Below are 18,604 nucleotides of genomic sequence, written 5' to 3'. Positions count from 1 at the left end.
GCACCCAGCACCACCCACCCCACAGCAGGGCGGCCATCTTGCTTCTTCTCCCCACACGCCGCCATCTTGGCTGGTGGCCCGACAGCCATCTCGGCCTCCCCAAAGATCACCCAACGACCTCCAAACCCCCCCCAAAACCACCCAAAACCCCCAAATCCCCACCCGGCCGCCCCCAAAGCGCGCCCCGAACCCACCTCAGGCGCACAAAGCGGAGGCAAAATTTTGGGGTGACCCCCGACCTCGGGGCGGGCGAGGGAGGGAAGGGGAGCAGCCAGGGCCCTACTGCACCGTTTAATAGATTTATCATATAAAAAATACCTATGTACATTTATTATCCTTATATTAGGGGCATCCGGGGGGGGGGCGGCGGCGGCGGGAGGGCGATTAGACCCGAGGGGGGGGCGCCGGCGGACGGGGGGGAGCCGGGGGGCTACGGGGGGGCCCGGGGGGCCGGGGGTCAGTCGCGGTTGATGCGGAGGCGGAAGGCGACGCGCCGGCGAACTTGTCGCGCTCGTCGTCGGTGCGGAGCCCGGCGGCGTTGAGCCGGCACTCCACGTGGTGGTCCACGTTGGCCGTGGCGTTGGGGAACTGCACGGCCACCACCGGCTGCGTGTAGTTCACCTGGGGGGGCACGGGGGGGACACGGGAATTGGGGGGGGGGACACACGGACACACACACGACATCCCCATTCCGGGGTCCGGGTGAGCACGGCAGGGAAAAAAAACATTCCGGGTCGATCCAGGGGGACCCAACACCCCCATTCCCAACACCCCCATTCCCAGGGATCCAGGGGGGACCCAACACCCCCATTCCCAACACCCCTATTCCCAAGGATCCAGTGGGGTCCCAACACCCCCATTCCCAACACCCCCATTCCGGGGATCCAGGGGGGATCCAACACCCCCATTCCCAACACCCCCATTCCCAACACCCCCATTCCCAGGGATCCAGGGGGGATCCAACACCCCCATTCCAACACCCCCATTCCCAACACCCCCATTCCCAACACCCCCATTCCCAGGGATTCAGGGGGGACCCAACACCCCATTCCCAACACTCCCATTCCCAACACCCCCATTCCCGGGGATCCAGGGGAGCAGAGCAGGGAAAAAACCCATTCCCAGGGATCTGGGGGGACCCAACACCCCCATTCCCAACACCCCCATTCCCGGGGATCCAAGGGGGATCCAACACCCCCATTCCCAACATGCCTATTCCCAAGGATCCAGGAGGGACCCAACACCCCCATTCCCAGGGATCCAGGGGGGTCCCAACACCCCCATTCCCAGGGATCCAGGAGGGACCCAAGACCCCCATTCCCAGGGATCCAGGACGAACACAACACCCCATTTCCAGGGATCCAGGGGGATCCAACACCCCCATTCCCAACACCCCCATTCCCAGGGATCCAGGAGGGTCCCAACACCCCATTCCTGGGGATCCAGGGGGGATCCAACACCCCCATTCCCAACACCCCATTCCCAGGGATCCAGGGGGTCCCAACACCCCCATTCCCGGGGGCTCCCACATCCCTCCAAAAGGGACAAAGGGGGGGGGGCCCAAAACCCCCTTGGGGGGGTCCCACCCCCAAATCCCTCGGTAGGACCTCAGGGATACAGGACCCCCCACCCACGGGGACACCCAAATTTTTGGGAACCCCCCCGACCCCCGGGGTGGTGGGGGGTCTCAGGGCCCCCCCTTGCCCCCCCAGCATCCAGGAGACCCCCCAAAACCCCTTTTGGGGGGTGGTCCCAACCCCCAAATCCCTCGGTAGGACCTCATGGATACAGAACCCCCCAGACCCACAGGGACACCCAAATTTTTGGGACCCTCCTCGACCCCCAGGATGGTGATGGGTCTCGGGGCCCCCCCGGGGGTCTCGGGGGGGTCTCGGGGGGGGGGTCTCGTGGACTCACGTGGACTCTCTTGCCGTAGTAGGGGAAGTACATGAGGTCGATGGAGCCGTTGGGGGGGAAGAGCTGGAGGGGGCCCAGGAGGGCGGCGTCCTCCTCGCGCTGGGGGGGGGACGGGGACACGGGGGGGTCCCCAAATGTCCCACGGCGAGGGGGACACCCCCACCCGACCCCCAAACACCCCCCAGGCTCCCCCAGAATTCCCCTCCAGGACCCCCCGTAAATGCCCTGCCAAGGACCCACCCCCAGTTCCCCCCTTTAATAACCCCAAAGGACCGCCCCCTAAATAGGGGGACCCTTCCCACCCCCCCTCCTCAATATCCCCCCCTCAAGACCCCCCAAATACAAGCCCAGAGAGCCCCAGTACCCCCCAAAACCACCCAGTACCCCCCAAATACCTTAAATTCCCCCCAGACCCCTCTAACTCCCCCAGGGACCCCCCAAATACCCCCAAATTCCCCCCCAAAACCCCCTCGGACCCCTCAACCCCCCCCCCAGTTCCCCCCAAACCCCCCTGGGACCCCTCAACCCCCCCCAGGACCCCCCAAATACCTCCCGGTGTCCCCCAAACCCCCCCAGGACCCCCTCAACTCCCCCCAGTTCCCCCCAAACCCCTCTGGACCCCTCAACCCCCCCCGAACTCCCCCAAAATCCCCCCGGGACCCCCCAACCCCCTCCAGGACCCCTCAAATATCCCCTGGTGCCCCCCAAACCCCCTCAGGATGCCCCAATACCCCCCAATTCCCCCCAAAACCCCCTCGGGACCCTCAAACCCCCCCAAAGGTCCCATAAACCCCCCCCGGTGCCTCCCAGTGCCCCCCAGTTTGTCCAGTGCCCCCAGTTCATCCAGTGCCACCCCAGTTTGTCCCAGTGCCCCCAGTTCGTCCCAGTGCCCCCCAGTTCATCCCAGTGCCCCCCCAGTTCGTCCCAGTGCCCCCCCAGGTCCCTTACGGTGGCGGCCGATTGTCCCTGGGCCCCGCGGGCAGCGAGAGAGAGACGGTGAGAGGGACAGGGGGACATTGGGGGACATTGGGGGGACATTGGGGGACATTGGGGGACATTGGGGGACATTGGGGGGACATTGGGGGGACATTGGGGGACATTGGGGGGACATTGGGGGACATTGGGGGGACATTGGGGACATTGGGGGACATTGGGGGACATTGGGGGGACATTGGGGACATTGGGGGACATTGGGGACATTGGGGGGACATTGGGGGACATTGGGGACATTGGGGACATTGGGGGACATTGGGGACATTGGGGACATTGGGGACATTGGGGGACATTGGGGGGACATTGGGGGGACATTGGGGACATTGGGGACATTGGGGGACATTGGGGGGACATTGGGGACATTGGGGACATTGGGGGACATTGGGGACAGGGGGGACATTGGGGGGACATTGGGGAGACATTGGGGGACATTGGGGGACATTGGGGGGACATTGGGGACATTGGGGGGACATTGGGGACATTGGGGGACATTGGGGGGACATTGGGGGGACATTGGGGGACATTGGGGACATTGGGGACATTGGGGGACATTGGGGGGACATTGGGGGACATTGGGGGGACATTGGGGGGACATTGGGGGACATTGGGGGGACATTGGGGAGACATTGGGGGGACATTGGGGGGACATTGGGGGGACATTGGGGACATTGGGGGGACATTGGGGGGACATTGGGGGACATTGGGGGACATTGGGACACCCAGCAGCATTTTGGGGGAATCCAGCAGATTTTGGGGCAACTGGTGGCAGTTTGGGGTGAGATCAGGGCAGTTTGGGGCACCTGAAGGATTTTGGGGAGGGGGAGAGAAGCAGATTTGGGGACACCCAGCAAGGATTTTGGGGAGGGGGAGAGAAGCAGATTTGGGGACACCCAGCGGGATTTTGGGATGAAACCGGAGCTTTCTGGGGGTAAACCGAGCAGGATTTGGGGTGAAATCAGCAGATTTTGGTCCACCCAGCGGGATTTTGGGGTGAAACGAACGGATTTTGGGGCATCCAGCAGGATTTGGGGGGGACCTAGAAGGATTTTTGGGGTGAAACGAGTGGATTTTGGGGTAAGCCAAGCAGCATTTGGGATTAAATCAGCAAGCTTTGGGGCGCCTGCTGGGATATTGGGGTGAAATGAGGCGACTTTCGAACTCCTGGAAGGATTTTGGAGCGAAAATATGGGATTTTGGGTCGCCATCTACCGGGATTTTGGGGTGAAACGAGCGAATTTTGGGATAACTAGAAGCGTTTTGGGGGGAACCTGCCCTATTTTGGGAGTCCTAGAGGGATTTTTGGGGTGGAACGAGCAGATTTTGGGAGTCCTAGAGGGATTTTTGGGGTGCAAAGAGCAGATTTTGGGGCGCTCTGGGGGGATTCCCCCCCTTACCAGGTCACCCTTGGTCCGGGGCCGCTGGGCAGAGACAAGAGACAGTGAGGGGACATTTGGGGACATTTGGGGGACATTGGGGACATTGGGGGACATTTGGGGACATTGGGGACATTGGGGGGACATTGGGGGACATTGGGGGATATTGGGGGACATTTGGGGACATTGGGGGGACATTGGGGGGACATTGGGGGGATATTGGGGACATTGGGGACATTGGGGGACATTGGGGGGACATTGGGGGGACATTGGGGGGATATTGGGGACATTGGGGGGACATTGGGGGACATTGGGGGGACATTGGGGGGACATTGGGGGGATATTGGGGACATTGGGGACATTGGGGGGACATTGGGGGGACACTGGGGGGACATTGGGGGACATTGGGGACATTGGGGGGACACTGGGGACATTTGGGGACATTGGGGGGACATTGGGGGGACATTGGGGGGATATTGGGGACATTGGGGGGACATTGGGGACATTGGGGACATTGGGGACATTGGGGACATTGGGGACATTGGGGGACATTGGGGGGACATTGGGGACATTGGGGACATTGGGGGGACATTGGGGACATTGGGGGGACATTGGGGGGACATTGGGGGGACATTGGGGGACATTGGGGACATTGGGGACATTGGGGGGACATTGGGGACATTGGGGGGACATTGGGGGGACATTGGGGGGACATTGGGGACATTGGGGGGACATTGGGGGGACACTGGGGGACATTGGGGACACTGGGGGGGTCAGGGAGGTGACAATGAGGGGGTCAGTGACACTGGGGTTGGTGACCCCGGGGGGGGTGGGAGGTGACACTGGGGGGGGGTTGGTGACACTGGGGGGGTCAGGGGAGGTGACACAGGGGTTGGTGACCCCGGGGGGTGGGAGGTGACCCCGGGGGGGTCAGGGAGGTGACAATGAGGGGGTTGGTGACCCCGGGGGGGTGGGGGGGTGACACTGGAGGGGTCAGGGGAGGTGACACTGGGGTTGGTGACCCTGGGGGGTCAGGGAGGTGACAATGAGGGGGTTGGTGACCCCGGGGGTGGCAGGGACGTCACCTTTGCGGCGCAGACGATGTTGATGCTCTTGTTCTTCCCCGGGAAGAAGTTGATGACCTGCGGGGGGGGAGGGGACCAGTATGGACCAGTACAGACCAGTACGGACCAGTACAGACCGGTATAAACCAGTATGGACCGGTATGAACCAGTATGGACCAGTATGAACCAGTATGAACCAGTATGGACCAGTACAGAGCACGGTGCTGCAGTGAGCAACACCCCAGGGCCTCCCAGTACAGCCCAGTTTCTCCCAGTACAGCCCAGTGCCTCCCAGTGCCTCCCAGTACAGCCCAGTCACTCCCAGTGCCTCCCAGTCCCTCTCAGTGTCTCCCAGTACAGCCCAGTGCCTCCCAGTGCCCCCAAGTCGCTCCCAGCATCTCCCAGTACAGCCCAGTGCCTCCCAGTGTCTCCCAGTCCCTCCCAGTGCCTCCCAGTGCACGGCAGTCCATTGCAGAAGGCACCGTCCCAGTGCTCCCAGTGCCTCCCAGTTCATCCCAGTGCCTCCCAGTTCAATGTGACTCATGGCCAAGCACCACCAGGCCCTGTCCCAGTGCTCCATCCTTCCCAGTGCCTCCCAGTCCGTCCCAGTGCCTCCCAGTCCAATACAATCCATTGCCAAGCACCACCAGGCACTGCCCCAGTGCCTCCCAGTGCCTCCCAGTCTCTCCCAGTCCAACCCAACTCAACATTACCATATAATACCTGCCCATAACCCCTCTCCCAGTGCTCCCAGTGCCTCCCAGTGCCTCCCAGTGCCTCCCAGTCTCTCCCAGTCCAGCACAACTCAACATTACCATATAATACCTGCCCATAACCCGTCTCCCAGTCCACCCCAGTGTGTCCCAGTCCATCCCAGTCCATCCCAGTTGGGTGTCTCACCCTGTTGACCTTGCTGAGCACGCAGGGCTGGCCGCTGGCGTAGCCGTAGTCGCCGTGGGGGCCGAGGCCGGCGCAGGGCCCCAGTGCTCCCAGTCCATCCCAGTCCATCCCAGTCCATCCCAGTGCTCCATAACCCCTCTCCAAGTGCTCCCAGTCCACCCCAGTCCATCCCAGTCCAACCCAACTCACGGCCAAGCACCACCAGGCACCATCCCAGTGCCTCCCAGTGCCTCCCAGTCCAACACAACTCAACATTACCATATAATACCAGTCTATAACCCCTCTCCCAGTGCTCCCAGTGCCTCCCAGTCCATCCCAGTGCTCCATAACCCCTCTCCCAGTGCCTCCCAGTGCCCCCCAGCACCATGCTCACCCTGTTGACCTTGACGAGCACGCAGGGCTGGCCGCTGGCGTAGCCGTAGTCGCCGTGGGGGCCGAGGCCGGCGCAGGGCCCCAGCAGGGAGCGGTTGAAGCGACAGGCGCGTTTGGGGTAGTTGGGCACCGAGTCGTCGGGCTGCTCGTTGTACCGGCCCGGGGCGCAGGCGGCGTTGCGGGCGGCCTGCACGCTGTCGTTGTACTCTGGGGGGGGGGGGTCAGGGCACACCAGTATGGGGTAGGGTCATCCCAGTATGGGGTAGGGCCCTCCCACTACGGGTAGAGCCAGCCCAGTGTGGGTTAGAGCTGTCCCAGTATGGGTTAGAGCTGTCCCAGTATGGGTAGGGTCAGCCCAGTATGGGTTAGAGCTGTCCCAGTATGGGTAGGGTCAGCCCAGTATGGGTTAGAGCTGTCCCAGTATGGGTAGGGTCATCCCAGTGTGGGGTAGGGCCCTCCCACTATGGGTAGAGTCAGCCCAGTGTGGGTTAGAGCTGTCCCAGTGTGGGTTAGAGCTGTCCCAGTGTGGGTAGGGCCAGCCCAGTATGGGTTAGAGCTGTCCCAGTGTGGGTAGGACTATCCCAGTATGGGATAGAGCTGTCCCAGTATGGGTTAGAGCTGTCCCAGTGTGGGTAGGACTATCCCAGTATGGGATAGAGCTGTCCCAGTATGGGTTAGAGCCGTCCCAGTATGGGTTAGAGCTGTCCCAGTGTGGGTAGGACTATCCCAGTATGGGATAGAGCTGTCCCAGTATCGATTAGACCATCCCAGTACGGGGTAGGGCAGTCCCAGTATGGGATAGAGCTGTCCCAGTATGGGTAAGGACATCCCAGTATATGTTAGAGCTGTCCCAGTATGGGATAGAGCCGTCCCAGTATGGGTTAGAGCTGTCCCAGTATGGGTTAGAGCTGTCCCAGTATGGATTAGAGCTGTCCCAGTATGGGTAAGGACATCCCAGTATGGGTTAGAGCTGTCCCAGTATGTGGGAGGGCCCCCCAGTCCCTCCCGACTCCTCCTATTCCCCTCCCAGTCCCTCCCCATCCCTTCCAGTCCCTCCCAGTGCCCCCAGTTGACTCACGCTCCAGGAACTGGTGCAGGGCCCTGACGTAGTGGTGCCAGGTTTGGCCCCTTCCAGTGCCCCCCAGTGCCCCCCAGTCCCTCCCAGTCCCTTCCCAGTGCCCCCCAGTCCCTCCCACTCCCCTCCCAGTGGCCCCCAGTGCCTCCCAGTCCCCTCCCAGTGCTCCCATTCCCCTCCCAATCCCCTCCCAGTGCCCCCCAGTGCCCCCAGTTGACTCACGCTCCAGGAACTGGTGCAGGACTCTCATGTAGCGGTGCCAAGTGTGGCCCCTCCCAGTGCCCCCCAGTGCTCCCATTCCCCTCCCAGTCCCTTCCCAGTCCCCCCCACTCCCCCCCAGTCCCCCCCACTCCCTCCCAGTCCCTCCCAGTCCCTCCCAGTTGACTCACGCTCCAGGAACTGGTGCAGGGCCCTGACGTAGCAGTGCCAGGTTTGCCCCCCCCAGTCCCCTCCCAGTCCCCCCCAGTGCCCCCCAGTCCCCTCCCAGTGCCCCCCACTCCCTCCCAGTCCCTCCCAGTGCCCCCAGTTGACTCACGCTCCAGGAACTGGTGCAGGGCCCTGACGTAGCGGTGCCAGGTGTGGCTCTGGGTGACGTTGAAGGTGACGTCGAGCCCCTCCATGCACGGGCGATCATCAGCCCTGGGGGGGTCACCGGGGGGTCATAGAGGGGTCACAGGGGGGTCACGGGGACCCCTCAGCCCCCCCTTCCATGGGGGCCTCGCATCACACCCCCCTCTCCTCCTGTGACCCCCCATGACCCCCCGTGACCCTCCTGTGCCCTCACCATGACCTCTCCCCCCAGGGCCCCCCCGTGACCCTCCTGTGACCCCCCCCCATGACTCTCCTGTGACCCTCCATGACCCTTCTGTGACCCCTCCTGTGACCCTCCTGTGCCCTCATTGTGACCCTCCCCCATGGCCCCCCTGTGACCCCCCATGACCCTCCTGTGACCCTTCTCTGACCCTCCATGACCCTTCTGTGACCCTTCTCTGACCCCTCCATGACCCTTCTGTGACCCCTCCTGTGACCCCCCATTCCAGGACTCCCCTTGTGACCCCTCCCTCCTGTGACCCCCTCTGTGCCATCCCTGTGACCCCATGACCCCCTGTGACCCCCTATGACCCCTCATGTGACCCTCCCATGACCCCTCATATGACCCTCCATGACTCCTCCTGTGATCCCCATGACCCCTCCATGACCCCTCCTATGACCCCCCTCTGACCCCCCATGACCCCCTGTGACCTTCCGTGACCCCTCCTGTGATCCCTCGTGACCCCATGACCCCTTCGTGACCCCTCCTGTGACCCCCCATGACCCCCCCCTGCAAGGGTCACTCCAGGGGGTCCCAAACACCCCCCAAACCCCTCCCCCAACCCTCCCACCCCCATTTCCCCCCCCCCGGTCCCTCATTCCAGGACCCTTCCTATGATCCCCCCTCCCGTGACCCCCCTGTGACCCCCATGACCCCCCCCTCACCCCCCGGGGGTGTCCCAGTCCCTCATCCCTCATTCCAGGGACCCCCCCCAGTGACACCCCCCTCCTGTGACCCCCCCGTGACCCTCCTGTGACCCCCCCGTGACCCTCCATGACCCCCCCATGACACCCCCTCGCTCCCCAGGGGGGTCCCACTCCCTCATCCCTCATTCCAGGGACCCCCCCCAACAACACCCCCCTCCCGTGACCCCCCCCGTGACCCCTCTACGACCCCCCCGTGACCCTCCATGACCCCCCCGGGGGGGTCCCGGTCCCTCATCCCTCATTCCTCATTCCAGGACCCCCCCCCAGTGCCACCCACCCCCACCCCTGGGGGGTCCCCAATCCCTCATCCCTCATTCCAGGACCCCCGCCGTGACACCCCCCTCCTGTGACCCCCCCCGTGACCCCCCCCGTGACCCCCCCATGACCTCCCCTCCTGTCACCCCCCTGTGACCCCCTGTGACCCCTCTGTGACCCCCCCGGGGGGGTCTCCAATCCCTCATCCCTCATTCCAGGACCCTCCCCGTGACACCCCCCCTCCCGTGACCCCCCTGTGACCCCCCTGTGACCCCTCTACGACCCCCCCGTGACCCCTCTGTGACCCCCCCATGACCCCCCCCGGGGTCCCTCACCGGGGGTGACGAGCCGGTCCTGGTACTTGGGCACGTGGGGGTCGACGCTCTGCAGCATCACCCACATGGTGAGGGCGAAGAGCCCGGCCAGGAACCCGTAAAACACCAGGTAGAACAGCAGGATCAGCCCTGGGGGGGGGGCAAAAAGGGGGGTCGGGAACCCCAAAAATACCCCCCCGGGGGGTAAAACCCACCCTGGGGTCAGAGAACCCTGAAATTCCACCTGAAAAACCCCCCAAAATGGTGAATAAATCCCCAAGAGCCCGGCCAGGAACCCGTAAAACACCAGGTAGAACAGCAGGATCAGCCCTGGGGGGGGGCAAAAAGGGGGGTCGGGAACCCCAAAAATACCCCCCCCGGGGGGGAAAACCCACCCCCAGGTTCAGGGACCCCCGAAATCCCACCCAAAAAACCCCAAAATGGTGAATAAATCCCCAAGAGCCCGGCCAGGAACCCGTAAAACACCAGGTAGAACAGCAGGATCAGCCCTGGGGGGGCAAAAAAAAGGGGGGGTCGGCAACCCCAAAAATACCCCCCCGGGGGGTAACACCCACCCTGGGGTCAGAGAACCCTGAAATCCCATCAAATAACTCCCAAAATGGTGAATAAATTCATTAATAAATCACTGTGGAAGAGCAGGATCAGCCCCTGGGGGGGTGAAAAAGGGGGGGTCGGGAACCCCAAAAATACCCCCCCGGGGGGTAAAACCCACCCTGGGGTCAGAGAACCCCAAAATCCCACCCGAAATGGGGGAAAACCCCCCCAAAATGGTGAATAAATCCCCAAGAGCCCGGCCAGGAACCCGTAAAACACCAGGTAGAACAGCAGGATCAGCCCTGGGGGGGTGAAAAAGGGGGGGTCGGCAACCCCAAAAATACCCCCCCCGGGGGGGTAGAACCCAGCCCGGGGTCAGAGAACCTCAAATCCCATCAAAAAGGGGGGAAATAACCCCAAAATGGTGAATAAATTCATGAATAAATCACTTTGGAAGAGCAGGATCAGCCCTGGGGGGGGCAAAAAGGGGGGGTCAAGAGCCCCAAAAATACCCCCCTGGGCGGTAAAACCCAGTCCGGGGTCAGAGAACCCCCAAATCCCACCCGAAATGGGGAAAACCCCCCCAAAATGGTGAATAAATCCCCAAGAGCCCGGCCAGGAACCCGTAAAACACCAGGTAGAACAGCAGGATCAGCCCTGGGGGGGGCAGAAAAGGGGGATCGGGAACCCCAAAAATACCCCCCCGGGGGGTAGAACCCAGCCCGGGGTCAGAGAACCCCAAAATCCCATCAAAAAGGGGGGAAATAACCCCAAAATAGTGAATAAATTCACGAATAAATCACTTTGGAAGAGCAGGATCAGCCCTGGGGGGGCGAAAAAGGGGGGGTCGGGAACCCCAAAAATACCCCCCCGGGGGGAAAACCCACCCTGGGGTCAGAGAACCCCAAAATCCCACCCGAAATGGGGGAAACCCCCCCCAAAATGGTGAATAAATCCCCAAGAGCCCGGCCAGGAACCCGTAAAACACCAGGTAGAACAGCAGGATCAGCCCTGGGGGGGGGGCAAAAAGGGGGGTCGGGAACCCCAAAAATACCCTCCCGGGGGGGAAAACCCACCCCAGGTTCAGGGACCCCCGAAATCCCACCCAAAACCCCCCAAAATGGTGAATAAATTCATTAATAAATCACTGTGGAAGAGCAGGATCAGCCCTGGGGGGGGTGAAAAAGGGGGGGTCGGGAACCCCAAAAATACCCCCCGGGGGGTAAAACCCACCCTGGGGTCAGAGAACCCCAAAATCCCACCCGAAATGGGGGAAAACCCCCCCAAAATGGTGAATAAATCCCCAAGAGCCCAGCCAGGAACCCGTAAAACACCAGGTAGAACAGCAGGATTAGCCCTGGGGGGGGCAAAAAAAGGGGGGTCGGCAACCCCAAAAATACCCCTCCGGGGGGTAACACCCACCCTGGGGTCAGAGAACCCCAAAATCCCACCAAAAAGGGGGAAATAACCCCAAAATAGTGAATAAATTCACGAATAAATCACTTTGGAAGAGCAGGATCAGCCCTGGGGGAGCAAAAAGGGGGGGTCAAGAGCCCCAAAAATACCCCCCTGGGCGGTAAAAACCCAGTCCGGGGTCAGAGAACCCCAAAATCCCGTCAAAAAAGGGGGAAAACCTAAAGACCCCCCCCCAACTGCCTTAATTACATCGAATATCCTCAAAATTGCCCTGGACATCCTAAATACCCCCCAAAACTGCCCTGAACACCCCAAATATCCCCCAAATCACCTCCCCAAAACTGCCCCAATGGCATCAAAACCCCCCAAAAACTGCCCCAATTGAATCAAAAATCCCAAAAACTGCCCCAAAGGCATCAAAATCCCACCCAAAAAATCTCCCCAATGGCATCAAAACGCCCCAAAACTGCCCCGATGGCATCAACACCCCCCAAACTGCTCCCCAATGCATCAAACCCCCCAAAACCTTCCCCAATTACATCAAAACCCCAAAAAACTGCCCCGATTGAATCAAAAATCCCCCCAAAAACTGCCCCAAAGGCATCAACCCGCCCAAAAAAACTGCCCCAATGGCATCAAACCCTCCCCAAACCCCCCCCCAATGGCATCAAAACCCCCCCAAAACTGCCCAATGGCACCAACAAACCCCCAAAACTGCCGCAATTGAATCAAAAATATCCCCATAAACTGCCCCAAAGGCATCAACCCCCCCAAAAAACTGCCCCAAAGGCATCAACCCCCCAAAAAAACTGCCCCAATTGAATCAAAACTCCCCCAAAACCTGCCCCAATGGCATCAAAACCCCCCAAAAAGTGCCCTGATGGCATCAACCCCCCCCCCAAACTGCCCAATTGAATCAAAACCCAAAAAAACTGCCCCGATTGAACCAAAAATCCCCCCCAAACTGCCCCAAAGGCATCAACCCCGCCCAAAAAAACTGCCCCAATGGCATCAAAACACCCCCCCCAATGGCATCAAAGCCCCCCAAAACCCCCTTTGCACCCCCGAACCCCCCAAAATCCCCTTTGCACCTCCGGACCCCCCAAAATCCCGTTGAACCCCCAGGACCCCCCCAAAATCCACTTTGCACCCCAGGAACGCCCCCAAATCCCTTTTGCACCCCCCGGACCCCCCCCCAAAATTCAATTTGCACCCCCGAACACCCCCCTAAAAATCCCCTTTGCACCCCCCGGACCCCCCCAAAATCCACTTTGCACCCCCCGGACCCCCCCAAAATCCCCTTTACACCCCCGGAGCCCCCCCCAAAAAAACCCTTTTCACCCCCAGAAACGCCCCCAACCCCCCTAAACCCCCTCCCCAAAATCCCCTTTGCACCCCTCGGACCCCCCAAAATCCCCTTTGTACCCCCAGGACCCCCCCCAAAATCCACTTTGCACCTCCAGAACCCCCCCAAAAAATCCCCTTTGCACCTCCGGTCCTCACCCCAAAACCCCCCTTTGCACCCCCCAAGACGCCCCCAAAACCCCCTTTGCACCCCCCCAGACCCCCCCAAATCACTTTTGCACCCCCAGGACCCCCCCAAAATCCACTTTGCAGCCCCCGGACCCCCCCAAAATCCCCTTTGTACCCCCCGGACCCCCCCAAAACCCTCTTTACACCCCCAGAAAACGCCCCCAACCCCCCTAAATGCCCCCCCAAAATCCCCTTTGCACCCCCAGGACCCCCCCCAAAATCCACTTTGCACCTCCAGAACCCCCCCAAAAATCCCCTTTACACCCCCCGAACCCCCCCAAAAATCCCCTTTGCACCTCCGGTCCTCACCCCAAAACCCCCTTTGCACCCCCCAGACCCCCCCAAAAACCCCCTTTGCACCCCCCCAGACCCCCCCAAATCACTTTTACACCCCCAGGACCCCCCCAAAATCCCTTTACACCCCCCGGAGCCCCCCCAAAAAACCCTTTTCACCCCCAGAACGCCCCCAACCCCCCTAAACCCCCTCCCCAAAATCCCCTTTGCACCCCCCGGACCCCCCAAAAACCCCCTTTGCACCCTCCTGACCCCCCCCAAAACCCCCTTTGCACCCCCGGCAAACGCCCCCAACCCCCCTAACCCCCCCCCCCGACCCCCCTAAATCCCCCCCCCAGACATTTAAATCCCCCCCGCAGCCATCTGGCCCCGCGCGGGGGGGGGGACACGGACACGGGGGGGGGGGGGGTTTGGGGGGGTTCCCCATCTGTCCCTTGGCACTTTTTGGGGGGGTCCCCGCGCTCGGAAAAGGAAGGGGGGGGGTCATCTGGTCACCCCCCCTCTCCCCTCCCTCCATTTGGGGGGGGGTCCCCCCCGTCTCTTCCCCCTCCCCCACCCCCGCCCGTGACCTACTTTTTGGAGCCGCGGAGCGACAGATGGGGGGGGGATGGAGGGGGGGGGATGGAGGGGGGGGGGGGGGGGGGGCACAAACCGCCCCCGCCCCCCCCCCGGAATGTCCTCTTGAACCTCGTGAACCCCCCCCACAAAATTCCCCCCTTCCCCCCTTCGCCGCTCTTTTTGGGGGGGGGGTCGCGGGTTCATCCCCCCCCTTTAAACCCCTAAAAAAGAGAGGGGGGGTCTCTGCGCAGCCCCCTCCCCAAAAGGGGGGGGGACACACCGTGAAAATACCCCCCCACACCTCCAGGGGGGTCCCCCCAACCCAAAAAAAGAGCTTTAAAAATGGGGGGGGGGGTCCCAAATTGCCGCCCAGTTTGGGGGGGGGGTCCCCCAGCAACAGCCCCCCCCCCCCCCACCAGTTGCACCCCAAACGGGGGGGGGACACCGTGAAAAGACCCCCCCACACACCTCCAGGGGGGTCCCCCCAACCCAAAAAAAGAGCTTTAAAAATGGGGGGGGGTCCCCAAATTGCCGCCCAGTTTGGGGGGGGGTCCCCCAACAACAGCCCCCCCCCCCACCAGTTGCACCCAAAGGGGGGGGGTCTGAGCGAACCCCCTTCCTGAGGGGGGGTCTCCGGGCAGCCCCCCCCCTCATTTATGCATAAGGGGGGGTCCCTACGGAGCCCCCCCGGGATGTGGGGGAGTGGGGGGGGGGTTCAATGAACCCCCTGTAAGGGGGGTCCCTGTGCTCCCCCCCCCCCAAACCCCATCGCACCCGCATCGGGGGGGTCCCCGCGCCCCCCCCCTCCCACCAGCACCCTCTTGGGGTGTTGGGGGGGGGTCACAACACCCCCGGGACCCCCCCCAGACACGGGGGGACCCTCGCGGTGTTGGGGGGGTCCCCTAAACCCCCCCCTATAGAGCGACAACCCCCCCGCACCTCATTAAGGGGGGGTCCTTATGGGGTCCCAGCGCTGATGGGGAGGTCCCAACACCCCCCCCCCCCGAGCACCCCCAGACATGGGGGGGGACCCTCGTGCTGTTATGGGGGGGTCCCCTAAACGCCCCCCCCATAGAGCGACACCCCCCGCGCCCCATTGAGGGGGGTCCCTCTGGGGTCCCAGCCCTGATGGGGGGGGTCCCAGCGCTGATGGGGGGGGGGTCCCCAACACCCCCCCGACCACCCTCAAACATGAGGGGGACCCTCGCGCTGTTGGGAGGGGTCCCCTAAACGCCCCCCTATAGAGCGACACCCCAACCGCCCCCCCGCGCCCCATTGAGGGGGGGTCCCTATGGGGTCCCAGCGCTGATGGGGGGGTCCCAAGGCCCCCCCGAGCACCCCCAGACATGGGGGGAGGGATCAACGCCCTAAACGCCCCTCCATAGAGCAACACCCCAACCGCCCCCCGCGCCCCATTGAGGGGGGTCCCTATGGGGTCCCAGCGCTGATGGGGGGGTCCCCAACACCCCCCGACCACCCCCCAGACATGGGGGGGATCCCCTAAATACCCCCCTATAGAGCGACACCCCAACCGCCCCCCCCGTGCCCCATTGAGGGGGGTCCCTATGGGGTCCTAGCGCTGATGGGGGGGGGTCCCAGCGCTGATGGGGGGGTCCCATCGCTGATGGGGGGAGGTCCCAACACCCCCCCCGACCACCCCCCAAACATGGGAGGGACCCCTCACGCTCTTGTGGGGGGGTCTCCTAAATACCCCCCCCATAGAGCGACACCCCCCGCGCCTCATTGAGGGGGGGTCCCTATGGGGTCCCAGCGCTGATGGGGGGGTCCCAACACTTCCCCCGACCCACCCCCAGACATGGGGGGGGATCCCCTAAAAACCCCCCCATAGAGCGACACCCCCAACCGCCCCCCCCGCGCCCCATTGAGGGGGGGTCCCTATGGGGTCCCAGCGCTGATGGGGGGGGGTCCCAACGCCCCCCCCGACCACCCCCAGACATGGGGGGGATCCCCTAAACGCCCCCCCTATAGAGCGACACCCCAACCGCCCCCCCCCTCTGGGGTCCCAGCGCTGATGGGGGGGGTCCCAGCGCTGATGGGGGGGGTCCCGACACCCCCCGACCACCCTCAAACATGAGGGGGACCCTCGCGCTGTTGGGGGGGTCCCCTAAACGCCCCCCCATAGAGCAACACCCCAACCGCCCCCCCCGCTCCCCATTGAGGGGGGGTCCCTCTGGGGTCCCAGCGCTGATGGGGGGGTCCCAACGCCCCCCGACCACCCCCAGACATGGGGGGATCCTCTAAACGCCCCCCTATAGAGCAACACCCCAACCGCCCCCCCCGCTCCCCATTGAGGGGGGGTCCCTCTGGGGTCCCAGCGCTGATGGGGGGGTCCCAAGGCCCCCCCAGACTCACCCCAGCTGGAGCCGGTCCTGCCGAGGAACTGGCGGGTGCGGGGGTCCCAGATGAACGCCTTCCACTCGGCCACCACCTGCCCGCAGCTCCGCTTCTCCTTGTCCCGCGCCATCAGGAGGGGGCTGCGCCGCCGCGACCTCCCCGGCCCGTGCTGTGTGTGTGTGTCCCCTCCTCCTCCTCCTCCTCCTCCTCCTCCTCCTCCTCCTCCTCCGGTTGTTTTCTCTCTCCCCCCCCTTCCCCCGAGAGCTCCCTCGGACCCCGCTCGGCTCCTCCCGCGCCGGGACTCGAACCCGCGACTCCCCCTCGGCCGCCCACGCCGGGCCCTAAATGGGCTCGGAAGCCACGCCCACCCTCGGGGGGCCACGCCCACTCTAATAAAGCCCGCCCCCCGGGGCGCACACCGCCCCCTTTTATGCTAAAAGAGCTTTATAAAGGCCCCCGAAGCCACGCCCCTTATGCTAATAGAGCTTCATAAAGGCTTTATAGAGCCCCCAAAGCCACGCCCCTTATGCTAATAGGGCTTTATAAAGACACCCAAAGCCACGCCCCTTATGCTAAGTAGGGTGTAAGCTCCCCAAAGCCACGCCCCTTATGCTAAGAGACCTTTATTAAGCCCCCAAAGCCACGCCCCATATGCTAATAGACCTTTATTAAGTCCCCAAAGCACGCCCCTTATGCTAATAGACCTTTATTAAGCCCCAAAGCCACGCCCCTTATGCTAATAGCCCGTGCTGGTGATGCCCAGCCCCGCCCCTTATGCTAACAAGCTCTACAAAGCCTCAAAGCCACGCCCCTTATGCTAATAGAGCTTTAAAAGCCCCCAAAGCCACGCCCCTTATGCTAATAGGGTTGTATAAAGGCCCCTAAAAGCCACGCCCCTTATGTTAACAATGCTTTATAAAGCCCCCGAAGCCACGCCCCTTATGCTAATAGAGTTTCATTAAGCCCTAAAGTCATGCCCCTTATGCTAATAGGGCTTTAAAAGCCCCTAAACCACGCCCCTTATGCTAATAGAGCTTTAAAAGCTCCCAAAGCCACGCCCCTTATGCTAATAGAACTTCATAAAGGTCCCCAAAGCCACGCCCCTTATGCTAATAGGGATGTATAAAGCTCCAAAGCCACGCCCCTTATGCTAATAGAGCTTCATAAAGGCCCCAAAGCCACGCCCCTTATGCTAATGGCCGGTGCTGAAGGCACCTGGCCCCTCCCCTTATGCTAATAGCATGTTCTTAAGTGGTCTGGCCCCGCCCCTTCTGCTAATTGCGCTTTATAAAGCCCATAAGCCCCTCCCCTTGTGCTTAATAACGAGCCCCGTGTGCCCCTCGCCCCGCCCTTATGCTAATAGCACGGTCTAAAGCCGTGTGGCCCCGCCCCTTATGCTAATCGTGGGTCCAGAAGCCTCATAGACCCCTCCTCCGTCACCTCGCCCCGCCCCTTATGCTAATGCGAGGTCTGAACCCTTCTAGCCCCGCCCCTTATGCTAATAAAAGGATTAAACACCCCCAAGCTCCGCCCCCAAGCCTCCAGGCCACGCCCCTCCACGAATAGAATGGGCTGCGTGGGCTTTGGCCCCGCCCCTATGCTAATGAGGGGGCGTGGCCGCCCCCGCGGCGGTTCCCACCGTCCCCCATTGAGAGATTTGGGGCTGGGGGGGGTCTGGGGGGGTCTTAAAGGGGCCGCGCGGGGGTGGGGGGGGGACTGGGGGTTACTGGGAGGACTGGGGGGGTAACTGGGAGCACTGGGAAGCCACTGGGAGCACTGGGGGTTGTTGAGGGGGTTACTGGGAGCACTGGAATCCCCGAGGGGCAGTTACTGGGGGCACTGGGAAGCCACGGGGAGCGCTGGGGTTGTTGAGGGGGCTACTGGGAGCACTGGGGGTTGGTTACTGGGGCACTGGGAATCCCTGAGGGGTTACTGGGAGCACTGGGGGATGGTTACTGGGGCACTGGGAATCCCTGAGGGGTTACTGGGAGCACTGGAATCCCTGGGAGGCTACTGGGAGCACTGGGGGTTGGTTACTGGGAGCACTGGGAATCCCTGGGAGGCTACTGGGAGCACTGGGGGTTGGTTACTGGGGGCACTGGGAATCGCTGT

At 62.5% G+C, this 18,604-nt stretch overlaps 1 protein-coding gene across 1 annotated transcript; it reads right to left on the bottom strand.

The window, feature by feature from the left end:
• Positions 1-442: 442 nt before the first annotated feature.
• On the bottom strand, positions 443-16,690 carry LOC127464818 (sodium/potassium-transporting ATPase subunit beta-2-like). Its single transcript, XM_051775284.1, is given in 9 exon segments — positions 443-492; positions 495-621; positions 1,918-2,016; positions 5,369-5,425; positions 6,621-6,826; positions 8,230-8,325; positions 8,328-8,333; positions 9,803-9,931; positions 16,511-16,690. Coding segments are annotated over 9 exon segments (867 nt in total). The 5' UTR covers positions 16,623-16,690; the 3' UTR covers positions 443-457.
• Positions 16,691-18,604: the final 1,914 nt, after the last annotated feature.

The sequence above is a fragment of the Manacus candei genome, unplaced genomic scaffold (genome assembly GCF_025592945.1).
Source record: "Manacus candei isolate 608988 ecotype Guabito, Panama unplaced genomic scaffold, ASM2559294v1 h1tg000277l, whole genome shotgun sequence".
NCBI lineage: Eukaryota > Metazoa > Chordata > Aves > Passeriformes > Pipridae > Manacus > Manacus candei.
Note: the sequence above shows the minus strand (reverse complement) of the source record. Positions and strands in the feature narration are given on the sequence as shown.